This window comes from Mauremys reevesii, linkage group 3 (genome assembly GCF_016161935.1).
Source record: "Mauremys reevesii isolate NIE-2019 linkage group 3, ASM1616193v1, whole genome shotgun sequence".
NCBI classification, from domain to species: domain Eukaryota; kingdom Metazoa; phylum Chordata; order Testudines; family Geoemydidae; genus Mauremys; species Mauremys reevesii.
In genome coordinates this window covers 180,396,759-180,417,567 of record NC_052625.1, presented here as the reverse complement: position 1 = coordinate 180,417,567, position 20,809 = coordinate 180,396,759, and the positions used below count along the sequence as shown (strand labels likewise).

At 38.9% G+C, this 20,809-nt stretch overlaps 1 protein-coding gene across 5 annotated transcripts in view; it reads left to right on the top strand.

Moving 5' to 3' along the window:
- The window catches only part of ROCK2 (Rho associated coiled-coil containing protein kinase 2), a 176,652-nt gene that overhangs the window by 142,415 nt on the left and 13,428 nt on the right, over window positions 1–20,809 (top strand). For 4 of the 5 annotated variants that reach the window (XM_039529811.1, XM_039529813.1, XM_039529815.1 and 1 more), the window contains exons 26-33: window positions 574–753; window positions 1,027–1,195; window positions 1,620–1,796; window positions 5,553–5,623; window positions 6,990–7,078; window positions 10,016–10,094; window positions 10,355–10,616; window positions 11,367–11,580. In XM_039529811.1, coding sequence (XP_039385745.1) covers window positions 574–753; window positions 1,027–1,195; window positions 1,620–1,796; window positions 5,553–5,623; window positions 6,990–7,078; window positions 10,016–10,094; window positions 10,355–10,616; window positions 11,367–11,580 — 1,241 coding nt within the window. The remainder of the gene's footprint in view (window positions 1–573; window positions 754–1,026; window positions 1,196–1,619; window positions 1,797–5,552; window positions 5,624–6,989; window positions 7,079–10,015; window positions 10,095–10,354; window positions 10,617–11,366; window positions 11,581–20,809) is intronic. The other variant, XM_039529814.1, reaches the window with a different exon arrangement.

Below are 20,809 nucleotides of genomic sequence, written 5' to 3'. Positions count from 1 at the left end.
ATAAAACAGTTTGTCCAACTGTGATTTAGCCCAGTATAAATCCCTAATCCTGATAAATCCTTTAGTTTGATTCAGAGGAGGTAGTTTTGACATGTACTTTGCTTATGACTTAGTTTGATTGAAATTATATTGTTAGCAACTCTGAATTACCTTCCTCTGTGTTTTTCATCTTTCCCTGAAGCATCTGGTAATAAACTTTGCCAAAGTTTGGATACTAGACTTTGTGTCAGATTTTGTGCTCCTGCATTGTGCTCTAGGCATCCTAGAGGCATATTAGACATTCCAATTCAGAGTTGTATTTGGCTTCTAACTAACTGGGCTATCTAAAGAAAGTATGTAAAAGAACTAAAGTACTTTGTTCCAGAGTGAAATGTTCATTATCATTTTTACAATACTTGATTCATCCACAGAATTAAATTATTTTATTTAGATGGAAATGCACAAATATGTTTGTATTCATGGGTAAAGTATTTTAATAGAGGCTAATCATGGGTCGGAGAGAGGACAGTATTTGTACCTGTTGTTTACCTGTGGAGGCTTTATTGTGTGTTCTGTGTTTTGTTTTGTTTTAAGGCGGTAAACAAGTTAGCTGAGATCATGAATCGGAAAGATCCAGTCAAACGTGGAGCTGACACTGATGTGCGGAGGAAAGAAAAGGAGAATAGGAAACTGCATATGGAACTGAAATCTGAACGTGAAAAGTTAACTCAGATGATGATTAAATATCAGAAGGAGATCAATGAAATGCAGGCAGTAAGAAGTGAATTTGCAGCAATAAATAGCAGTAAAAATGTTCTTAAATTTGTTTAAGCAATTGAAACAGAGTTTCAAATTATTCCAAGATGTCATATTTATTATGCATACATTTTCCATATCTTAGGGATGACGCAGCTAAAGAAATTAAATAGTTGTGTATTTCAAGATTGGTTGTAAAGTCCTCATTCCACCAAGAAAGTACTATAAATAAGAAATTATAGAGTACAACAGTAATACTAAAAGGCAAACCTTTTCAAATTATTTTCACAGCAAATAGCAGAGGAGAGCCAGATACGAATCGAACTGCAGATGACACTTGACAGCAAGGATAGCGACATTGAACAACTTCGCTCACAGCTCCAGTCAATACATATTGGCCTAGACTGCAGCAGCATAGGCAGTGGACCTGGGGATGCTGAGGCAGACGATGGATTCCCTGGTATGATTTTTTTTTTATTAATATTCCTGTCTTTATCAGTTTCATAGTGTTGTTTTTTTTTCATGGAAATCAAAGTATTAAACGGCATTCTTATGCTTCCATGACTTCCTTGCTTTTTCTGTAATTCCTTGTACCTTTTCAGTAATCTGATAGCATTTAATATCCATGCACTAACTGATACACTATATTTATTTTGACTACACTTAGTTCTTTCTTCTTAAATTGTTTTTAAAAAGTTCATTTCAATTGTTTAAGAATTAAAAGATTACATTTTGTTTCTCATTCGAACTATTTTTTCTCTTAATTGATATGTTCATTTTGTAAATACTGTATTAAATGATAAAATGTAAAAACTAATATTCTGTTTTTAGTGATTCTGTTTTAACTCTCCTGTCCTTTTTCCTCCTTTGTGCTGGGTGTTTAGTCCATATCACTCAATCCCACACTATGGAGTCCATGTCTCTTACCTACCAGCATTCTTCTACCTCTGTCAGTATTGCCACTAAGCCTTCCAGTTCTCACATGCTTCTCGACTCTGATTCTGACTCAGAGGAAGAACCATTGTCTTGTGTACACATCCCTTCAGAACCTGATAGCACAGGTGACATCCCTGAAACCATTTGGTGCACTTACGTTTTGTTTTAACTTTGTCCTTTTGGCCTTTTTTTATAACTAACACCATTAATATAATTTTGTCAAAAGCACTGGAAGTACAAGTTGTAATCCAGAACATACTAAAGAGAATGTTGCATGAACAAAGAGTTGGCCTGTTTTTTTCTAAATGTTCAATGTTTGCAACCAAATCAGACTTATAGTTTAAAAACAATCATTTTGTAGAAATATTTTGTAAGGTGATTTTATTGCCCTATGTCCAAAGTAATCTCTATCCAGTGTCTGTGCTTAACTTTATGCACCTCAAAGTTTTTGGGTATCCAAAGCCTTATCTATTTGTTCCGGTTGAGCAGTTAACTACTTCAGTTAAATAATTGAATATCTAGCCATTCACTTTGTGAATACAGATACTACTTGCCTGTGCAAATCCAATTTTGGCCTGCCCAAATTCTTTGCGTAAAGTTGGATGTCACATGACTAAGACACAAAAAACTTGGAGGCTGTTTTTGAAAAATTGGTCCCTAATACATAAGATTTGTGTGTTCATTATGGATCCTTGTCAGCATAAAAGGCAGTAGCAAGTTATCAAAATTTACTTTTCCAGCAGCAAGAAGAAAATAATTATTTACAGCTTTGGTGAAAGATAGCTCTTTTTATAAACATATATTATGTATTTTGAACTAATTGTATGTGAATATACTCATACTCTATGGATCAGCGCTCTAGTACTAAAGTGAGGGGTTTTTTTTACCATAGTGACATCTAATATTTGACTAAAGATTTATTTGATTATGGAGCTGTTTATTTGATTAACTCTCAACATAGGGTAAATATTAGTTTGGAATATTGTCAGCACACGAAGGTAAGGACGAAAGTAGATTCTCTATGTTCTGGTGCTCCTTATAAAAGAAACACAAACTAGATTTTGGTCTCTTTCTAGCTGCTGTTATAATCACTATACTTTTATCCTGGGACCCATGTCAGATCAGTAGGGCTTTCAGAGTTCAGGCCAAATTAGGCGGGTTTAAGAAAAGTTTAATTACTTACTGACTTCAGTAAATCACATCTGTTGCCTTTCTGATAAGAAGGCAGAGCTGGGACATTTCCCTGTTGAGATAAAACATGGTTCATGTCCATTGAGTATACAGGCAAATCTAAGCTGCCAGCAGGAGGATTTCCTAGGAAATATGTTCTCTTCTCTCTTGTCCCTGCCCCCAGACGAAGGATGCAGTTTGAGGGGAAAGAGACTAGATTCTCATATTTCTGCTACTGGGAAACATGCTATAGGGATACACAACAACAGAAGCAGGTGAATGCTTATGCAGCTCCACTGACAGAGATTTTTTAAACACCTTGAGCAGTTCTTGTTGGGACCTAGCCAAACCCAGCTTCTCTTCCCAATTCCTTTCCCTGGAGGTGGCTGAATATTTTTCAGCAGCGGCTTTTCTCCTGTCCCTGTATGTGGAAAAACTTATGGAGGGAGAGCATTTAGCCATTATTGGGGTGGAGCCAGTTTTAGCAGCAAATCCAATGAAGAGTATTTAAACTATGCAGCTGCACTGACAGTGGGTAAGGGACAACTGCATGTCACTTCTTCTGTTCTCTTAGTAGAGAATAACCCCCAGAAGCAGTAAAATGGGAGGAATCACCTCTTTCTCCCCCCCCCCCCCCCGCCTCTAGCTGAATTCTTAGAGGTCGGAGAGTAGTATGTGAATGTTTCTTCTTAGTAAATACGTTCTTTTCATACGGTGGAGTATTCTTTTCAGTAGCATTCTGCTTGTTCTGTCTGATATCAGGCAGAGTGAGAGTAGCTCCAGGCAAACCCACTGAGACTATTAAAAGTCATATATAGGGCCGTGAAGAGCCACATCTGATGCTAGAGCAGGGGTAGGCAACCTATGGCACGGGTGCCGAAGGCGGCACGTGAGCTGATTTTCAGTGGCACTCACATTGCCCGGGTCTTGACCACCAGTCCAGGGGGCTCTGCATTTTAATTTAATTTTAAATGAAGCTTCTTAAACATTTTAAAAACCTTATTTACTTTACATACAACAATAGTTCAGTTTATATATTATAAACTTATAGAAAGAGACCTTCTAAAAACATTGAAATGTATTACCGGCACGCGGAACCTTAAATTAGAATGAATAAATGAAAACTCGGCACACCACTTCCGAAAGGTTGCCGACCCCTGTGCTAGAGGCATGAGTTATCCATCACTAAGCTGATTGCTGAAGATTTAAATTGTTTCATTGCTACCTAACAAGCCAGACATATGGGGCAAAATATATGTGCAGTGCTTCCCATGTACTTGGTGTGTGTATTAAAATATGCATCCTCATTAAGGGTACCAGCAAACAAACCAATATACTCTGATGATAATGTATACATCACACTAGATAACCTCTCTCCCACCTTTCTCTCCACGATGTTGAGGGTTCTGTAAAGTTTATCTCTTTGTTATTCAGTTCCCATTTGTACACATAGGAATGATTTCACCACCTGCTTAAAAGGAACTGGTGGTTACAGGGCCAGGGCATTTTACATTCCATGCATAGGCTGCTGGAATAAGATGCCCCTGTTAAAATCAAATGCGTTAGAACTCTGAATGTAGAGTTCCTGTGCAGAGGCAGAGATCTACAAGTATGCTGATCTCTTCTGATATAGATAATCAGAAAGCAATTATTGCAGGTAAGCAGTTCTGCTTAATACTACTTACCTCCCAAATAAGACACATTCTTATCTTCAACTAGTTTGTAAGCAGGGGCAGGGGGATCTTGTGTGTTGATACAGTGCCTAGCACAGTGGGAGCATGATCCTGATTGATCTTTGGCTTTTTACCACAAAACAAATATTAAATTACAGTTGAGATGTTGAGGCTTAATGTATGTAAAGCCACTTTGAAATCTTCAGAGAAAAGGTGGTTTAAAATATTCCTATTGTGTGAAACTAGCAGCAAAAGTTATTTCTTATTAAGCGGCTCAATGAGAGTATACTGAATGCAGTAAAGGCAAAAGGGTTAGCCAAAGGTTGACTTCTTGTTACTGGTGAGAAAGCTGTAGTGATTTACCCAGGTTCTGAGGAAAGATGTAGAGCAAGAAGTTCTAATTATAACGTCAAAACTCTTGTGATTTAGCTATTGCTGTTACTCAGGAAAATTGTTAATTTTATTTATAACCCACTACAACTCCCACAGAAAATCAATACATTTCCTCAAATATTAAACTTGTATAATAAAAGTATATATGTAGTGTGTATTAATTACAAACTTTAATATACAGGCTTTAAAATATGTATTTGCCTATGTGTATTCATATTTAGAAGTTTTTTTTCCCCTAAAACTGAGTGTTGTGTATTGTGTACTAATGTTTTCACACAAGCAATTTTAGTGGCTGGAAGCTGATAGTTAAATAATTATAGGCATTAAAAATCATAAATGTCTTTGTCTTATTTTTACTAAAGAGAATGCATGTGTGATAGTATACTTTTATAGTGAGACATTGACTCTTTTTTTTTAGTTTGAATTACTAGTTTTTGAGTGGCATTATTTGCTAGTATTGGCTGTGCAATACAGCTTTTTGTCCCTGAAAAATCTGCTGTGATAATTGTTGCAAGGCATTTTGCTTATCAGGTTATGGTATTTGTATGTCTGCCTTATTCTTTTTTTAAAAAGGGCTATTTTATATGCAGGGTGGTCTCAGATGAATGTGTGTTGTTTAAATACTTACTTAATATTTATTTGCAGAATCGAGATTAGAGGGTTGGTTATCACTACCTGTCCGAAATAACACTAAGAAATTTGGATGGGTGAAAAAGGTGAGAAATATAAATCGTTGACCTCTACTTAACAGATTTGCTGGATTTTGTATTAGTTGCATCTTTTTAAAGATGTGTGACTTCTTTTCTAAATATATGTTCTCTAATCAGTCTTGTAGATAGTACATGCACAGATCACTACTGATAAGTCTGAGTCTGTTAGGTCAGGGTACAGGTGGGAGTAGATATTTTTTACACATCTGCGGCTTACTGTTTGGTTATCTAGCAGTGAGGAGTCTGAACAGGATCCTAAATCTATGAACTGACATAATCCAAGGGCAGATACCCTTGATAAGGGAGGAAGAGGTGAGTTCAGGTGCTTCCCTCTTCTTACCAGCAGCACGCGAGCTGATTGTTGTGGCACTCACACTGCCCGGGTCCTGACCACCGGTCCAGGGGGCTCTGCATTTTAATTTAATTTTAAATGAAGCTTCTTAAACATTTTGAAACCTTATTTACTTTACATACAACAATAGTTTTAGTTATGTATTATAGAAAGAGACCTTCTAACAAGGTTAAAATGTATTACTGGCACACGAAACCTTAAATTAGAGTGAATAAATGAAGACTCGGCACACCACTTCTGAAAGGTTGCTGACCCCTGATCTAGGTGCTGATCCCAACAACACACTAGGATAGGTAGGAGATAAAGAACTGGATGTCTTCCCTGAACTGCTGGTGTTTCAGTCTGTGGTGTATTTCAAGCTTCCATGATGTCTTTTTTTAAAACACAGAACTTTTATAGCATAGGTGATGGTGGGGTCAGCTCTTTCTGCCTACTTTACCAACGTGCCTATTCTGGACAACTTTTTGGGTGGGAGGTTTTCTCTTATCTACTCAGTCTTTGGCTCCTTTATTGAGACTACCAACAAATGTGCTAACAGTGGTGATTTTTGTGAAGAGGACACCTGTTCACTGTGTACAGAACCAATCAGAGTCAAAATTAAGCTATTAACATAGAAACCAAAGGCTTTGTATCCTGTTAGCAGTTCTATTGCGTTCCATTCCTTTCATCTTTTTAAAATAGGTGTTTAAAAATATAAAGGTTATTTGTTACCAAATATCACAATTTTATGTCATTGTGATGTAAAGTATGACTTTCTTTGTGCTCAAAGTGTAGACCCAAACTACCATGCTGTTATTGACTATTAATAATAAAATTATGAAATAATGTTATGGAAGTATTTGACTTGACAGAAATAAATACTTGAGATAAAGCCTGTATTTTAAGAACTATGTTAATACCTTGCATCCGAAGAAGTGGGTATTCACCCACGAAAGCTCATGCTGCAAAACGTCTGTTAGTCTATAAGGTGCCACAGGATTCTTTGTTGCTATGTTAATACCTGTGTATCTTTTTTAACAGTATGTAATTGTAAGCAGTAAGAAGATTCTGTTCTATGATAGTGAACAAGATAAAGAACATTCTAACCCCTACATGGTGTTAGATATTGAGTAAGTATTATTACAGGAGATTATGGTATACATTACTTGGTTAACTTTCAGGTGAACATTAGCAGATGGCTTGAAAAGAAAACAACTTTAGAAAATATTTTTGAGAGCTGATAATGACTCTGCTGTCATATGTTATTTAAACTACAGTTTGAGGTCACTCAGTGTGTCTCACTGCCCTCTTGGCTGACACACTGGGCACTGATCTAGAGACCTCCAGAACTAAGAGCTTGAGGAGCTATAGCTTGAATTAAAGAGCCAAAACTTTATAGCTGGGGGCTGTAACAACTCATGTCCTCTACAGTTTGGCACAGAGTGGGGAAACTGTATCACACACTCAGCTGTGGTTACAAGTGCGGTACATAAACATAAGGATGGCCTTACTGGGTCAGACCAATGGTTCATCTAGCCCAGTATCCTATCTTCCAACAATGGCCAATGCCAGATCCTTCATAAGGAGTTAAGAGAACAGGCAATCATTGATTGATTCATCCCCTGTTGTCCATTCCCAGCTTCTGACAGACAGAAGCAAGCAACACTCAGAGCATAATAAGAACATAAGAACATAAGAAAGGCCGTACCGGGTCAGACCAAAGGTCCATCTAGCCCAGTATCTGTCTACCGACAGTGGCCAATGCCAGGTGCCCCTGAGGGAGTGAACCTAACAGGCAATGATCAAGTGATCTCTCTCCTGCCATCCATCTCCATCCTCTGACGAACAGAGGCTAGGGACACCGTTCTTACCCATCCTGGCTAATAGCCATTTATGGACTTAGCCACCATGAATTTATCCAGTCCCCTTTTAAACATTGTTATAGTCCTAGCCTTCACAACCTCCTCAGGTAAGGAGTTCCACAAGTTGACTGTGCTCTGCGTGAAGAAGAACTTCCTTTTATTTGTTTTAAACCTGCTGCCTATTAATTTCATTTGGTGACCCCTAGTTCTTGTATTATGGGAATAAGTAAATAACTTTTCCTTATCCACTTTCTCAACATCACTCATGATTTTATATACCTCTATCATGTCCCCCCTTAGTCTTCTCTTTTCCAAACTGAAGAGTCCTAGCCTCTTTAATCTTTCCTCATATGGGACCCTCTCTAAACCCCTAATCATTTTAGTTGCTCTTTTCTGAACCTTTTCTAGTGCTAGAATATCTTTTTGAGGTGAGGAGACCACATCTGTACACAGTATTCGAGATGTGGGTACCATGGATTTATATAATGTCAATAATATATTATCAGTCTTATTCTCTATCCCCTTTTTAATTATTCCTAACATCCTGTTTGCTTTTTTGACCGCCTCTGCACACTGCGTGACATCTTCAGAGAACTATCCACGATAACTCCAAGATCTTTTCCTGACTCGTTGTAGCTAAATTAGCCCCCATCATGTTGTATGTATAGTTGGGGTTATTTTTTCCAATGTGCATTACTTTACATTTATCCACATTAAATTTCATTTGCCATTTTGTTGCCCAATCACTTAGTTTTGTGAGATCTTTTTGAAGTTCTTCACAATCTGCTTTGGTCTTAACTATCTTGAGTAGTTTAGTATCATCTGCAAACTTTGCCACCTCACTGTTTACCCCTTTCTCCAGATCATTTATGAATAAATTGAATAGGATTGGTCCTAGGACTGACCCTTGGGGAACACCACTAGTTACCCCTCTCCATTCTGAGAATTTACCATTAATTCCTACCCTTTGTTCCCTGTCCTTTAACCAGTTCTCAATCCATGAAAGGACCTTTCCTTTTATCCCATGACAGCTTAATTTACGTAAGAGCCTTTGGTGAGGGACCTTGTCAAAGGCTTTCTGGAAATCTAAGTACACTATGTCCACCGGATCCCCCTTGTCCACATGTTTGTTGACCCCCTTCAAAGAACTCTAATAGATTAGTAAGACACGATTTCCCTTTACAGAAACCATGTTGACTATTGCTCAAGAGTTTGTTTTTCTATGTGTCTGACAATTTTATTCTTTTATTCTTTAAACTATTGTTTCAACTAATTTGCCCGGTACTGACGTTAGACTTACCGGTCTGTAATTGCCGGGATCACCCCTAGAGCCCTTTTTAAATATTGGCGTTACATTAGCATAGGGTTACATCCTTGATCATCTTGGCTAATAGCCATTGATGGACCTATGTTCCATGAACTTACCTATTTATTTTTTGAACCTCATTATATTTTTGGCCTTCACCGCCTCCCCTGGCAACAAGTTCCACAGATTGACTGTCCATTATGTGAAGAAATACTCCTTTTGTTTGTTTTAAACCTGCTGCCTATTAATTTCATTGTGTGACCCCTGGTTCTTGTGTTATGTGAAGGAGTAAATAACACTTTGTTATTCACTTTCTCCATGCCAGTCAAGATTTTATAGACCTCTATCATATCGCCTCTTTCCAAGCTGAAAAATCCCGGTCTTTTTAATCTCTCCTCATATGGAAGCTGTTCCATACCCCTAATCATTTTTGTTGCCCTTCTCTCTATCTTTTCCCATTCTAATACATCGTTTTGAGATCAGTGACCAGAACTGCACAGTATTCTAGGTGTGGGTGTACCGTCAATGTATACAGAGGCAATATGACTTTTTCAGTCCTATTATCTAATCCTTTTTAGTGGTTCCTAACATTCTGCTTAACAAGTGCAGAATGCAGCTATTCAGATTTAATTTGGCTCTTGTTGCTATGTGGTTGGGGATTGATAAGGGTTGGGGATTGATATGTAGAGTTGGGAATAGGAGTTGAATAAAGTGGATTTAGAATTTTGTTTGTTGGCAATCTTTACATCACACTGATGTACCTTATTAACTAAGGTACAATACAATACAATTCTGTAATTAATTGTATATATTAAATCAGTACATTTAATAATTAGATAATACTCTAATATCAATTTTTTATTATTATTATTTTATTTCTTTGAAATCTGCTTCTACAGCAAATTGTTCCACGTCCGGCCAGTCACACAGACCGATGTGTACAGAGCAGATTCCAAAGAGATTCCTAGGATATTCCAGGTATGTAGTTATAAATTAGTATTTTTAGAAAAACAAACTGGTAAAATTCTTTATGCAAATAAATGCAAGATGCTTCAAAATATTTTAATTTTTTTATTAAAGAAGACAAGTACAAGTGAGAAAAGTAGATCATATAAATTGTCAGAAAATCTATTCTAACCTACTCTAATTTGTATTCCTGAATTTTTGCTAACTAAATAATTGCCCTTTACCTACACCCGTTGTGTATGAATGTTGTGGTTATTTTGCTTTAACTCTAGATTCTGTATGCTAATGAAGGAGAAAGCAAGAAGGAACCAGAATTTCCTGTGGAGCCTATGGGGGAGAAATCAAATTACATTTGCCACAAGGGACATGAATTTATACCCACTCTGTATCATTTTCCAACCAACTGTGAGGCTTGTATGAAGCCACTGTGGCACATGTTTAAACCTCCTCCTGCTCTAGAGTGCCGCCGCTGCCATATCAAATGTCACAAAGATCACATGGATAAAAAGGAAGAGATTATAGCACCTTGCAAAGGTAAATATATGGTTGCCAATTAACTACAGGGAATAATTCAGATACAGGTTTCTCATAATGATGTGATCTCAGATGAGCTCAAGGTAAAAGGTAGCAACTGCTGGAGTGACAGATCCTTGGGTGCATATCAGGATTCTGTTAGGGAAGACCAGCTCACTGCAATACAGTGACATTCAGCCAGCACAGGGACATGTATGCCACATACTTTCAGTGCTGTCAACATCATAGGGAAGGGCTATCCAAAACGGCTACTTACTCAGTGGATTGTGTTGCATTTCGGTATGGGACAGAGAAGTCAGTGTATGTTGCAATACAGATTATGACACTCAGAAAAGTTACTCCCTCTGGGCTGAGTTCCACAGTTCTCTATGCTCAATATCTCTTATGGGCATATGAAATGGCTGTAACAGGATATGTTTGTTTCCTTGTATACCTGCTTCCTTAGTAACATGGAGAATAATCATCCCCTTATCCTCCAAATGGAAGAAATAAGAAGGGAGTGCAGCCTGTGGATAGATTGGAAAGGCTCCTCTGGCGGAAATGTTAAAGGTGCTGTGGCATAATCTATACCCAAAGTAGCATCGTGATCATGACAGCCCAAGTGTTAGCTTTATAGTGGGTTTGTATAGCACCACTTGACTTCTACTCTGTGCAATTTATGAGAACCCAAGGATCTGGTCATTAATTTTTAAGGTGAGCTCATGTAAAAAAATTTAATAATGAGATTTTGTTTTTAAATTTATCTTACAGTATATTATGATATTTCAACTGCAAAGAATCTACTACTGTTAGCTAATTCTACAGAGGAACAACAGAAATGGGTGAGCCGATTGGTGAAAAAAATTCCAAAAAAGCCTCCAGCACCCGACCCCTTTGCTCGATCTTCTCCTAGAACTTCCATGAAGGTACAGCCAAATCAGTCTATGAGACGGCCAAGCCGACAGCTTCCTCCAAACAAACCGAGGTAACACAAAAATTGCTATTAAAGAATGATGATTTTAAACAGTTTCCCACTGTGATACTTTGTATTATATAAGTGTTATGGGCAATTCACAAAGATATCTTTTGTTTGTTTGTTTGTTTTGTTTCCTTTTGTATTTATACTATGACTAATGAAATGTGAGACCATCTTTTGTGAATTCCAGTATACAAAATATTAAGAAAGCTGTGTGAAAAAGCATGTTTCATTTCCTTATTTAAATGAGCCTATCTCTGAATTAAATCTACTGTATGTGTTTATATAATAGGCAGAACTGGTAGCACTCACCTACGTGTAAGGTTGTTTGACGCTTCACAGTATAAGATCCTGTTTTCAGTTGCTTTTAACTTTGTGAAACTTTAACCATTTGGGCTGAAATTTCCTATGCCAAGTGTCTTGGGAACATTGAAGCAAAAATAGTTCATCTGTTTCAGAGAGTGAGATTGGGGGAAAATATGTTGTTTTGCTCATGTTAAAAAAGTTCTTACAGGTATTTCATTAAGAGGTAATAGTGCCTCCATGCTTTGGAGCAGGGAATTTAAATCTGTCAATGTTGGTTGCCTTTGTGTCAGGAACGTGCTTTTTGCTGTTCTGGGGGAGACCTAAATTTGGCGAATTTACAAGCCTTTGAGAATTCTTAGTTTACACATGCTCAGTAGAGACTTGTTAGAGTTTGGCATCTAAATTCTCTAAAGATTCTGTGTGCACTGACCATGCTGCATCTCAGGGCTGCAGATGCTGAGTAAGATTTTCCCTGCAGGTGCTCCTATAGGCCATTGTGGTTCTTCTGTGTTCTCATTGCTTCTGTGGAGGCACCCAGAAACTAGTTAGTGTAGGGGAGGAGCAATCTGACTTGAATGCAGAGGGGACAAGAGCCAGACCTCAGAGGAGAGGTGGGGGAGTAGAAGGAGTAGATTGGGGCAAGGAGCTATGTGGGAAGGAGAGGCTGGGGGATAGTTGGGGCTGGAAATGAACTGGCAGTCTGGTGGGGAAGACTGGTATTGGCCAGGGAAGGAGACTGGGAGCCAAGATGGAAACAAAGTTAGGGACAGGGATGCCAGTGCACAGTAGGAGGGGAGACTGGGACTAGTTGGACAATGAGACAGTGACAGTGAGCCTCAGGACGTGAGATAGGACTGGTTGAGCTGAGAGACTGGGAGTCATGGTGGGGAGGGGGAGACTGGGACTTGGATATGGAGCCTGGAGGGTGAGTTTAGGACTGGCTGGGTAAGGAGACAGGGATTGGCTTGAGCAATCCAGGGCTGTAAAGACAGGCTGGCTAAGTGAGGAGATTGGGGCAAGGGGTAATGGAATCAGAGATTCCAGAATCTCGCCATTCCTGTGCTGTCTACAAATATCTGTGAAAACCCACCGGCAAAAGTCTCTCTCCGCCCTCTACTCTAGTTCTAGAGGATGACAACATATGACTCTTATCAGTTGCTCTGTTAGGTCAAATGACAGAGATCTGTGCAGTGGATCTAAAGGTTCCAACCCTGCTAATTACCATTGTGGGTGTCAGTGTGATTCCACCGGATGGAATTTGTGTTTTTTCAGTTTGCTTTTTTGAAAAATCTAGGACAGTAGACACACAGACACACTTACTTTAAAAGTTGCAATGTGCACTTCCCAACCTGAAACCTTGAGGTATGGTTTGAAGAAGCCAGAAAATGAGGAGAACACAATTAATGATCATCTGTGAAAAATTTGGTATAAGTGACTTGCCCGTCATCACATAGGAAGTTTCTGGCAGAGGCAAGGATAGAATTCATTTTCTCCAGGGCAGGGTTCAGCTGCCTTCACCATGAAACCATCCTTTCTCTTCTTGGAGTCATCTGCCTCATTCACCCCACACATTCCAACTTCTGCAAAAAAATGAAGTAAGGATCTGACAGACAACAACCTCATTCATTACACAACACTGATTCATTGTCTGTGCACTGAATGAGGCAGGAGTTCTGTGGGGAAAAAAGAGCATGTATTTGTGTAATTCAAGTCCCTATAATAATGCCAGTTCACAAGAGGGCTGAATTTAAGGCAACCTTAATTCTGGAATTGCTTAACTTTTGAGTGCTTGACTTTGCAACCTTAACAATGGTGTGTGTGTGTGTGTGTGTCTGTCACTGTTACAAGAGCCCTTTGAACATGTAAAGTGCTGGGTATTCCTGTTAAAGCTCACCCAGTGTTTAAGTAAATAGGCTACTTCTACCTTCTCTATTGTCCATCTACATGTGAGGAAGAATTGGCATCAGGACTGTTCCTGTCCTCAGAACCCTCAGTGTCAATCTTACATAACTTTCTAAAAGACACAGAAGATATTTCTCTTTAGGCTACTTTTCATCCTGTGTTTCCAGGCACAAGTACTATTATTTACCCACTCACCCCCAGCCATCCTAAAGTTTTGCCACAGTTTGGGGGCAGTGAATCTTTAGGATTCAAGGGTGGTAGTTGGTCCATTTCCCACCAACTATGTCAGCCCGTCCATTGGACAGTTGCATGGAAAAATTTCTATATCCCTTACTCTTTATATCACTCTTAGTGCAGAATAAATGGAGTTGTCAAGCTGTTTCCCACCACAGTTCCCTCTCCTCCAGATATAGCACTGCAAGAGCCAGTCTCCTGCATCTTCAGTGCCCTGAGAAAGGAGTCCCACTTAAAGGGATGGTCTCTTCATCTCTAGCATCTAATTGCTGAAAAACTTGGAGTCTTGACACTTCAGAAGTGTTCCTTCCAGAGAACAAGAGAACATACTCCTCAGTAGGGACTGTACTTTCTTTTATTGTCCTTCTCCAGAACACAAGGGCTGATATAAATATAAAAGATTCTTCTGACTCAAAGAGCACAGAACTCAGCCAAGTTCTCAGAGTTCTTTGTGGGAACAAAGAGAAGTTTCTGATAAAGAGCAGCAGGACTCCCCATCCTTTTTTATCAATTGATAACCATGATAGATAACAAAGAGGTGTTTTCAACAAATGTGCTTTTCAGAATAAAAGACCCTGCTAAGCAGCATAGTGATGGTAGGACACAGATGCCAGGAAGTCACTAATGTCTTGTAGACTTATAGAGCCATAAGGCTGAAATGGACCTTAAGTGGTCATCTAGTACAACCCTCCGTGCTGAGGCAGGAATCAAGTATACCTAGACCATCCCTGACAGGTGTTGGTCTAACCTCTTCTTAAAAACCTCCAGTGACAGGAATTCCACAGCCTCTCACAGAAGCATATTCAAGTGCTTAACTATCCTTATAATTAGAGATTTTTCTCCTAATATCTAACCTAAATCTCCTTTGCTGGAGATTAAGCTGATTACTATTTGTCCTATCTTCAGTGGACATAGAAAACAATTGATCATCATTCTCTTTATAATAGCCTTAATATATTTGAAGACTGCTCATAGATTGATAGGCCAGAAGGGACCATTGTGATCATCTACTCTGACCTCCTGGATAACACAGGGCCATAGAACTTCCCCAAAATAATTCTTGAGCATTATTTCCAATCTCAATTTGTCTAGCTTCAACTTCCAAGCACTGGATCGTGTTATACCTTTCTCTGCTACACTGAAGAGCCCATTATTAAATATTTGTTCCCCATGTAGGTACTTATAGACTGATCAGGTCACTCCTTAAACTTCTCTTTGTTAAGCTAAATAGATTGAACTCCTAGAGTCTGTCACTATAAGATACGTTTTCTAATTGTTTACATGTTCTCGTGGCTCTTCTCTGAACCATCTTCAGTTTATCAACATCCGTCTGAATTGAGGACACCAGAACTGGACACAGTGGTCCAGCAGCAGTTGCACCAGTGCCAATTACAGAAGTAAAATAACCTCTCTATGCCTACTCTAGATTCCCCTGTTTATGCGTCCAAGAATTGCATTAGCCCTTTTGGCTGTGGTAATGTACTGGGAGCTCATGTTCAGGTAACTATCCTCCAGCCTAAAATCTTTTTCAGAGTCTGCTTCCCAGGATAGAGTCCCCCTTGTCTGTAAGTGTAGCCTACATTCTTTGTTCCTAGATGTATACATTTATATTTAGGCATATTAAAACTCATATGTTTTCGTGTACCCAGTTTACCAAGTGATCCAGATTGCTGTGTATCAGTGATCTCTCCTCTTTATTATTTACCACTTCTCCAATTTTTGTGTTATCTGCAAACTTCATCAGTGAGGATTTTGTTTTTTTCCAGATCACTGATAAAATGTTAAATGGCATAGGGCCAAGAAGGAGATCCTTGTGGGACTGCACTAGAAACACACCTGCTCGATGATGATTCTTCATTTATAATTACATTCCAAGACCCATTACTGTTTCTTCAAATGAATGGTCCCTATGTATATTTCAGATGTGGGTACAGATGTGCACCATGCACCTCAGTCTGGAGATTTTTATTAAACTGTGTCCATTGGGCTGCACATGCACAGTTCTTTTCATGTTCTGAACCGAGGGCATAAGGGGCAGGGCAGACTGGCACCTCTCTAGTTCCTTCTTACTGCTGCATGGCCTAAGTTAGAATCTTCTGTGTCCACAGCTTCTTCCCTTGACTCCTTTGGTCTATAAATATATTGTAAATAGTTTTGGTATTTTATTCTTTTAGTGTTAACTACTAGTGTAGTTAGTTATTTTTCCCTGCCTCCTGGAAATCCTCCCAGGGAAGTTAGGATTATGCCCAGAGTCCCAGGGTTCAAGAATTGCATTTTCTGCTGCCACTCCTTTTCAATGGGTGACGAACACCAACGCTGCCTTTACTGCCTAGGTGGGGTTCACATCTCATCTAAGTGCAATATTGGCCTCTTCCTCCCTCTCAGAACTCATGAAAGTTGAGAGCTAAGGTTTAGAAAATATCTTATGGAGAAGACTATGAGACCCCGATCAGATCTGGGCCATGGAAATGCACACCATGCCTCCCCTCTGCCCCCGAAGTACATTGGCCCCAGTCAACAAGACTGTGCTCCTCTCAGCACAAGCTCCAGGGTCAAAGCTAAGACTTCCAAGCCTAAGGGGAAGGCTTCTCATGAGTGCAAGGGGCTTCTCACAAGCATAGAAACAAATCTTTTCTGAAAGCTTCCCTAAAGACAAGAGATCCTTCTCTGTCTGCATTCTTCAAAGTTGGGAGAGTCTTTGTGCATGGGTTCTGAAGATTTAGACCCAAGTAAACCACCTCAGCAGGAGGAAGTGGTGCAGAGGAGCACGGATACGTCAGTTCTGGTATTGGTTCCAATGTGTAAACTGAAAGGCAGACATCACTTCAACATCCAAGCAGTGGACAAAGCAGGCGGCTGCCACACAATGTTATAAGAGAGCATTGCGCAACTTTAAACGAGCATGTTCTTTAGTTGATCAGCAACGAAACAACGTTTACCGGGACGACTTTAAGTGTGGAGTTACTGTACTAATTTTTCTTTCACTGATGGTTCTAGCCTCTTTCTGTTGGTCTTCTTATTTCTGTCACAGGCACACAGATTAATCATGTACACATGATTTCTCTCTCTACCCCATCTATCTTTGAGGGAGATGGAGAAGTCTGTTAGTTTCAGATCATGGGAGCTACCTGCTGAAATCCAGTGTAGAGGCAGGAAAAGCCATATTTCCTTCTCTCTCTCTCTTAGTTTTTAATGCTGAATGCACTAAAGATAAATTTACTCCAAAAGCAAAACAATAAACTAATCTCATTTTTAATATCCTTTTAGGTTAGTTCTAAAGGTACTTACTACTTTGCTATCCAATAGCTTATTAGAATCACAGTCTAATTAGCAGTTTTCCTGGACTAAAAATGCTCCAGCAGTACAGTTACTTTTTTGAAGATTTTGAAGATTCCACTCCACCCCAACCTTCTAGAAATAGAACTTCATATATTTATATTGTGTGATTTAGAACTTCAACTATACCAAAATATTGAAGGCCTTAGTGGGAAAGTGCAGGCAACTTACTGCCTGTCTGGTATTTCTACTGAAAACCCAGTTCTTACACTTAACATTTTGTGTGTGTTCAGCTGGGCTGCAGGAAAATGGAGGTAAGTTACATGTTTAAGAGAAGCTATTCCTGGAGAGAAGGGATAGCTCAGTGGTTTGAGCGTTGGCCTGCTAAACCCAGGGTTATGAGTTCAATCCTTGGGGCCATTTAGGGGCAAAAATCTGTCTGGGGATTGGTCCTGCTTTGAGCAGGGGTTGGACTAGATGAGCTCCTGAGGTCCCTTCCAACCCTGATATTCTATGATTGGTATCTTTCCATTTACTTCACTGGGATTTGGGTCAGGCCCTACATATATTCCCAGTTAAAAAAAATGTTTAAAATTGAGTTAAAGTTTGAGGTGATATAGAGTAATTTAAGAGTAAAAAACATTAGAGAGCTGTTGCAATTATCACAAAACCAAGCATTACACATGCAAAATTCAGAGTCAAGGTTACACTTAAAAGGAATCCAGGTATTTTAAAGTACGGAAATACATAGTTCAGGCGCACAAACCACCTTAACTTCTCTACCCTTTAGTGATGCCATGCAATAACAATACACTTATTATACTTCTAATGTCCATAATCCTCTTTGCTTGTTAGCAAATGCTACAGAACACTAAGGAAGGCCTGAACTGTTCAGATTGGGCCCTTTCCTTATCTCAGATGTGTGTTATCATCTATGTAACTTGTAAAATCAGCAGCTGAGCAAGCATACAGAACTACAAGAATCTGTCTTAAGAAGATAGGTAGTGATACGTGAATATATAGCTAAAATTGGCCCCGTAGTATTTTGGAATGTGATGAGACAACACAGTATAATTGTTTAATTTAACCCTTTGAATTTTAGGACTGGAATGGTAGATCTAAATTAATTAATTAAATCAGCCACAGACTGATTTTTCCCTCTGTGATATACCAGTTTTAAATTATCTCAGATTTCAGACCTAATCAGATTATAGGTTAATTTTAATACAATTAAATTTTTAATGCCATTTTTCACTAGCATAAGAACAGCCATGCTGGGTCAGACCAAAGGTCCATCTAGACCAATATCCTTTCTTCCGACAGTGGCCAATGTCAGGTGCCTCAGAGAGAATGAACAGAACAGGTAATCATCAAGTGATCCAACTCTCTCTGTTGCCCATTCCCAGCTTCTGGCAAACAGTGTCTAGGGACACCATCCCTGCCCATCCTGGCTAATAGCCATTGATGGATCTATCCTCCATGAATTTATCTAGTTATTTTTTGAACCCTGTTATAGTCTTGGCCTTCACAACATCCTCTGGCAAGGAGTTCCACAGGCTGACTCTGCGTTCTGTGAAAAAATACTTCCTTTTATTTGTTTTAAATCTGCTGCCTATTAATTTCATTTGGTGGCTCCTAGTTCTTCTGCTATGAGAAGGAATAAATAACACTTCCTTATTTACTTTCTCCACACCAGTCATGATTTTATAGACCTCTATCATATCCCTCCTAGTTGTCTCTTTTCCAAGTTGAAAAGTCCCCATTTTATTAATCTCTCCTCATACAGCAGCTGTTCCATACCCCTAATAATTTTTGTTTCCCTTTTCTGAACCTTTTCCAAGTCCAATATATTTTTTTTGAGATGGGGCGACCACATCTGCACTCAGTATTTAAGATGTGGGCGTACCATGGATTTAAATAGAGGCAATATGATATTTCCTGTCTTATTAGCTACCCCTTTCTTAATGATTCCCAATATTCTGTTCGCTTTTTTGACCGCCGCTGCACATTGAGTGGATGTTTTCAGAGAACTATCCACAATGATTCCAAGATCTTTCTTGAGGAGTAACAGCTAATTTAGACCCCATCATTTTATATGTATAGTTGGGATTGTTTTCCCGTGTGCATTACTTTGCATTTATCAACATTGAATTTCATCTGCCAATTTTTTGCCCATTCATCTGGTTTTGAAAGATCCTTTTATCGCTCTTCTCAGTCTGCCTGGGACTTAACTATCTTGAGTAGTTTTGTATCATCTGCGAATTTTGCCACCTCACAGTTTACCCCTTTTTCCAGATCATTTATGAATATCTGAAATAGGACTAGGCCCAGTACAGACCCCTAGGGGACACCACTATTTATCTCTGTCCATTCTGAAAACTGACCATTTATTCCTACCCTTTGTTTCCTACATTTAATCAGTTACCAATCCATGAGAGAACCTTCCTTCTCATCCCATGACTGCTTACTTTGCTTAAGAGCCTTTGGTGAGGGACCTTGTCAAAGGCTTTCTGAAAATCTAAATATACTACATCCACTGGATCCCCTTTGTCCACATGCTTGTTGACCGCTTCAAAGAATTCTAGTAGATTGGTGAGGCATCATTTCCCTTTACAAAAACAATGTTGACTATTCCCCCAACAAATTATGTTCATCTATGTGTCCAACAATTTTGTTCTTTACTATAGTTTCAACCAGTTTACCTGGTACTGAAGTCAGGCTTCCTGGCCTGTAATTGCCAGGGTTTCCTCTGGAGCCCTTTTTAAAAATTGGCATCACATTAGCTATCCTCCAATGACATCTCAATCTGGGACAATTCCTCAGATTTGTCATCTAAAAATAATGGCTTGGGTTTGGGAATCTCCCTCACATCCTCAACCATGAAGACTGATGCAAATAATTCATTTAGTTTCTCCTCAGTGCCTTATTGTCCTTGAGTGCTCCTTTATCATCTCGATCATCCAGTTGCCCCACTGCTTCTGATGTACTTAAAAATTTTTTTTGCTACTGCTTTTTGAGTCTTTGGCTAGCTGTTCTTCAGATTCTTTTTTGGCCTTCCTAATTACATTTTTATCCTTCATTTGCCAGAGTTTATGCCCCTTTCTATTTTTCTCATTAGGATTTAACTTCCACTTTTTAAAGGATGCCTTTTTGCCTCTCACTGCTTCTTTTACTTTGTTGTTTAGCCACGGTGGTTCCTATTTTGGTTCTCTTACTATGTTTTTTTAATGTGGGGTATACATTTAAGTTGAGCCTCTATTATAGTGTCTTTAAAAAGTTTCCATGCAGCTTGCAGGAATTTCACTTTTGGTGCTGTACCTTTTAATTTCAGTGTAACTAACCTCCTCATTTTTATGTAGTGTCCCTTTCTGAAATTAAATGCTACAATGTAGGGCCGTTGTGATGTTGTCACTGCCACAGGGATGTTAAATTTAATTATATTATTGTCACTATTACCAAACGGTCCAGCTATATTCACCTCTTAGACCTGATCCTGTTCTGCACTTAGGCAATTCTTGAT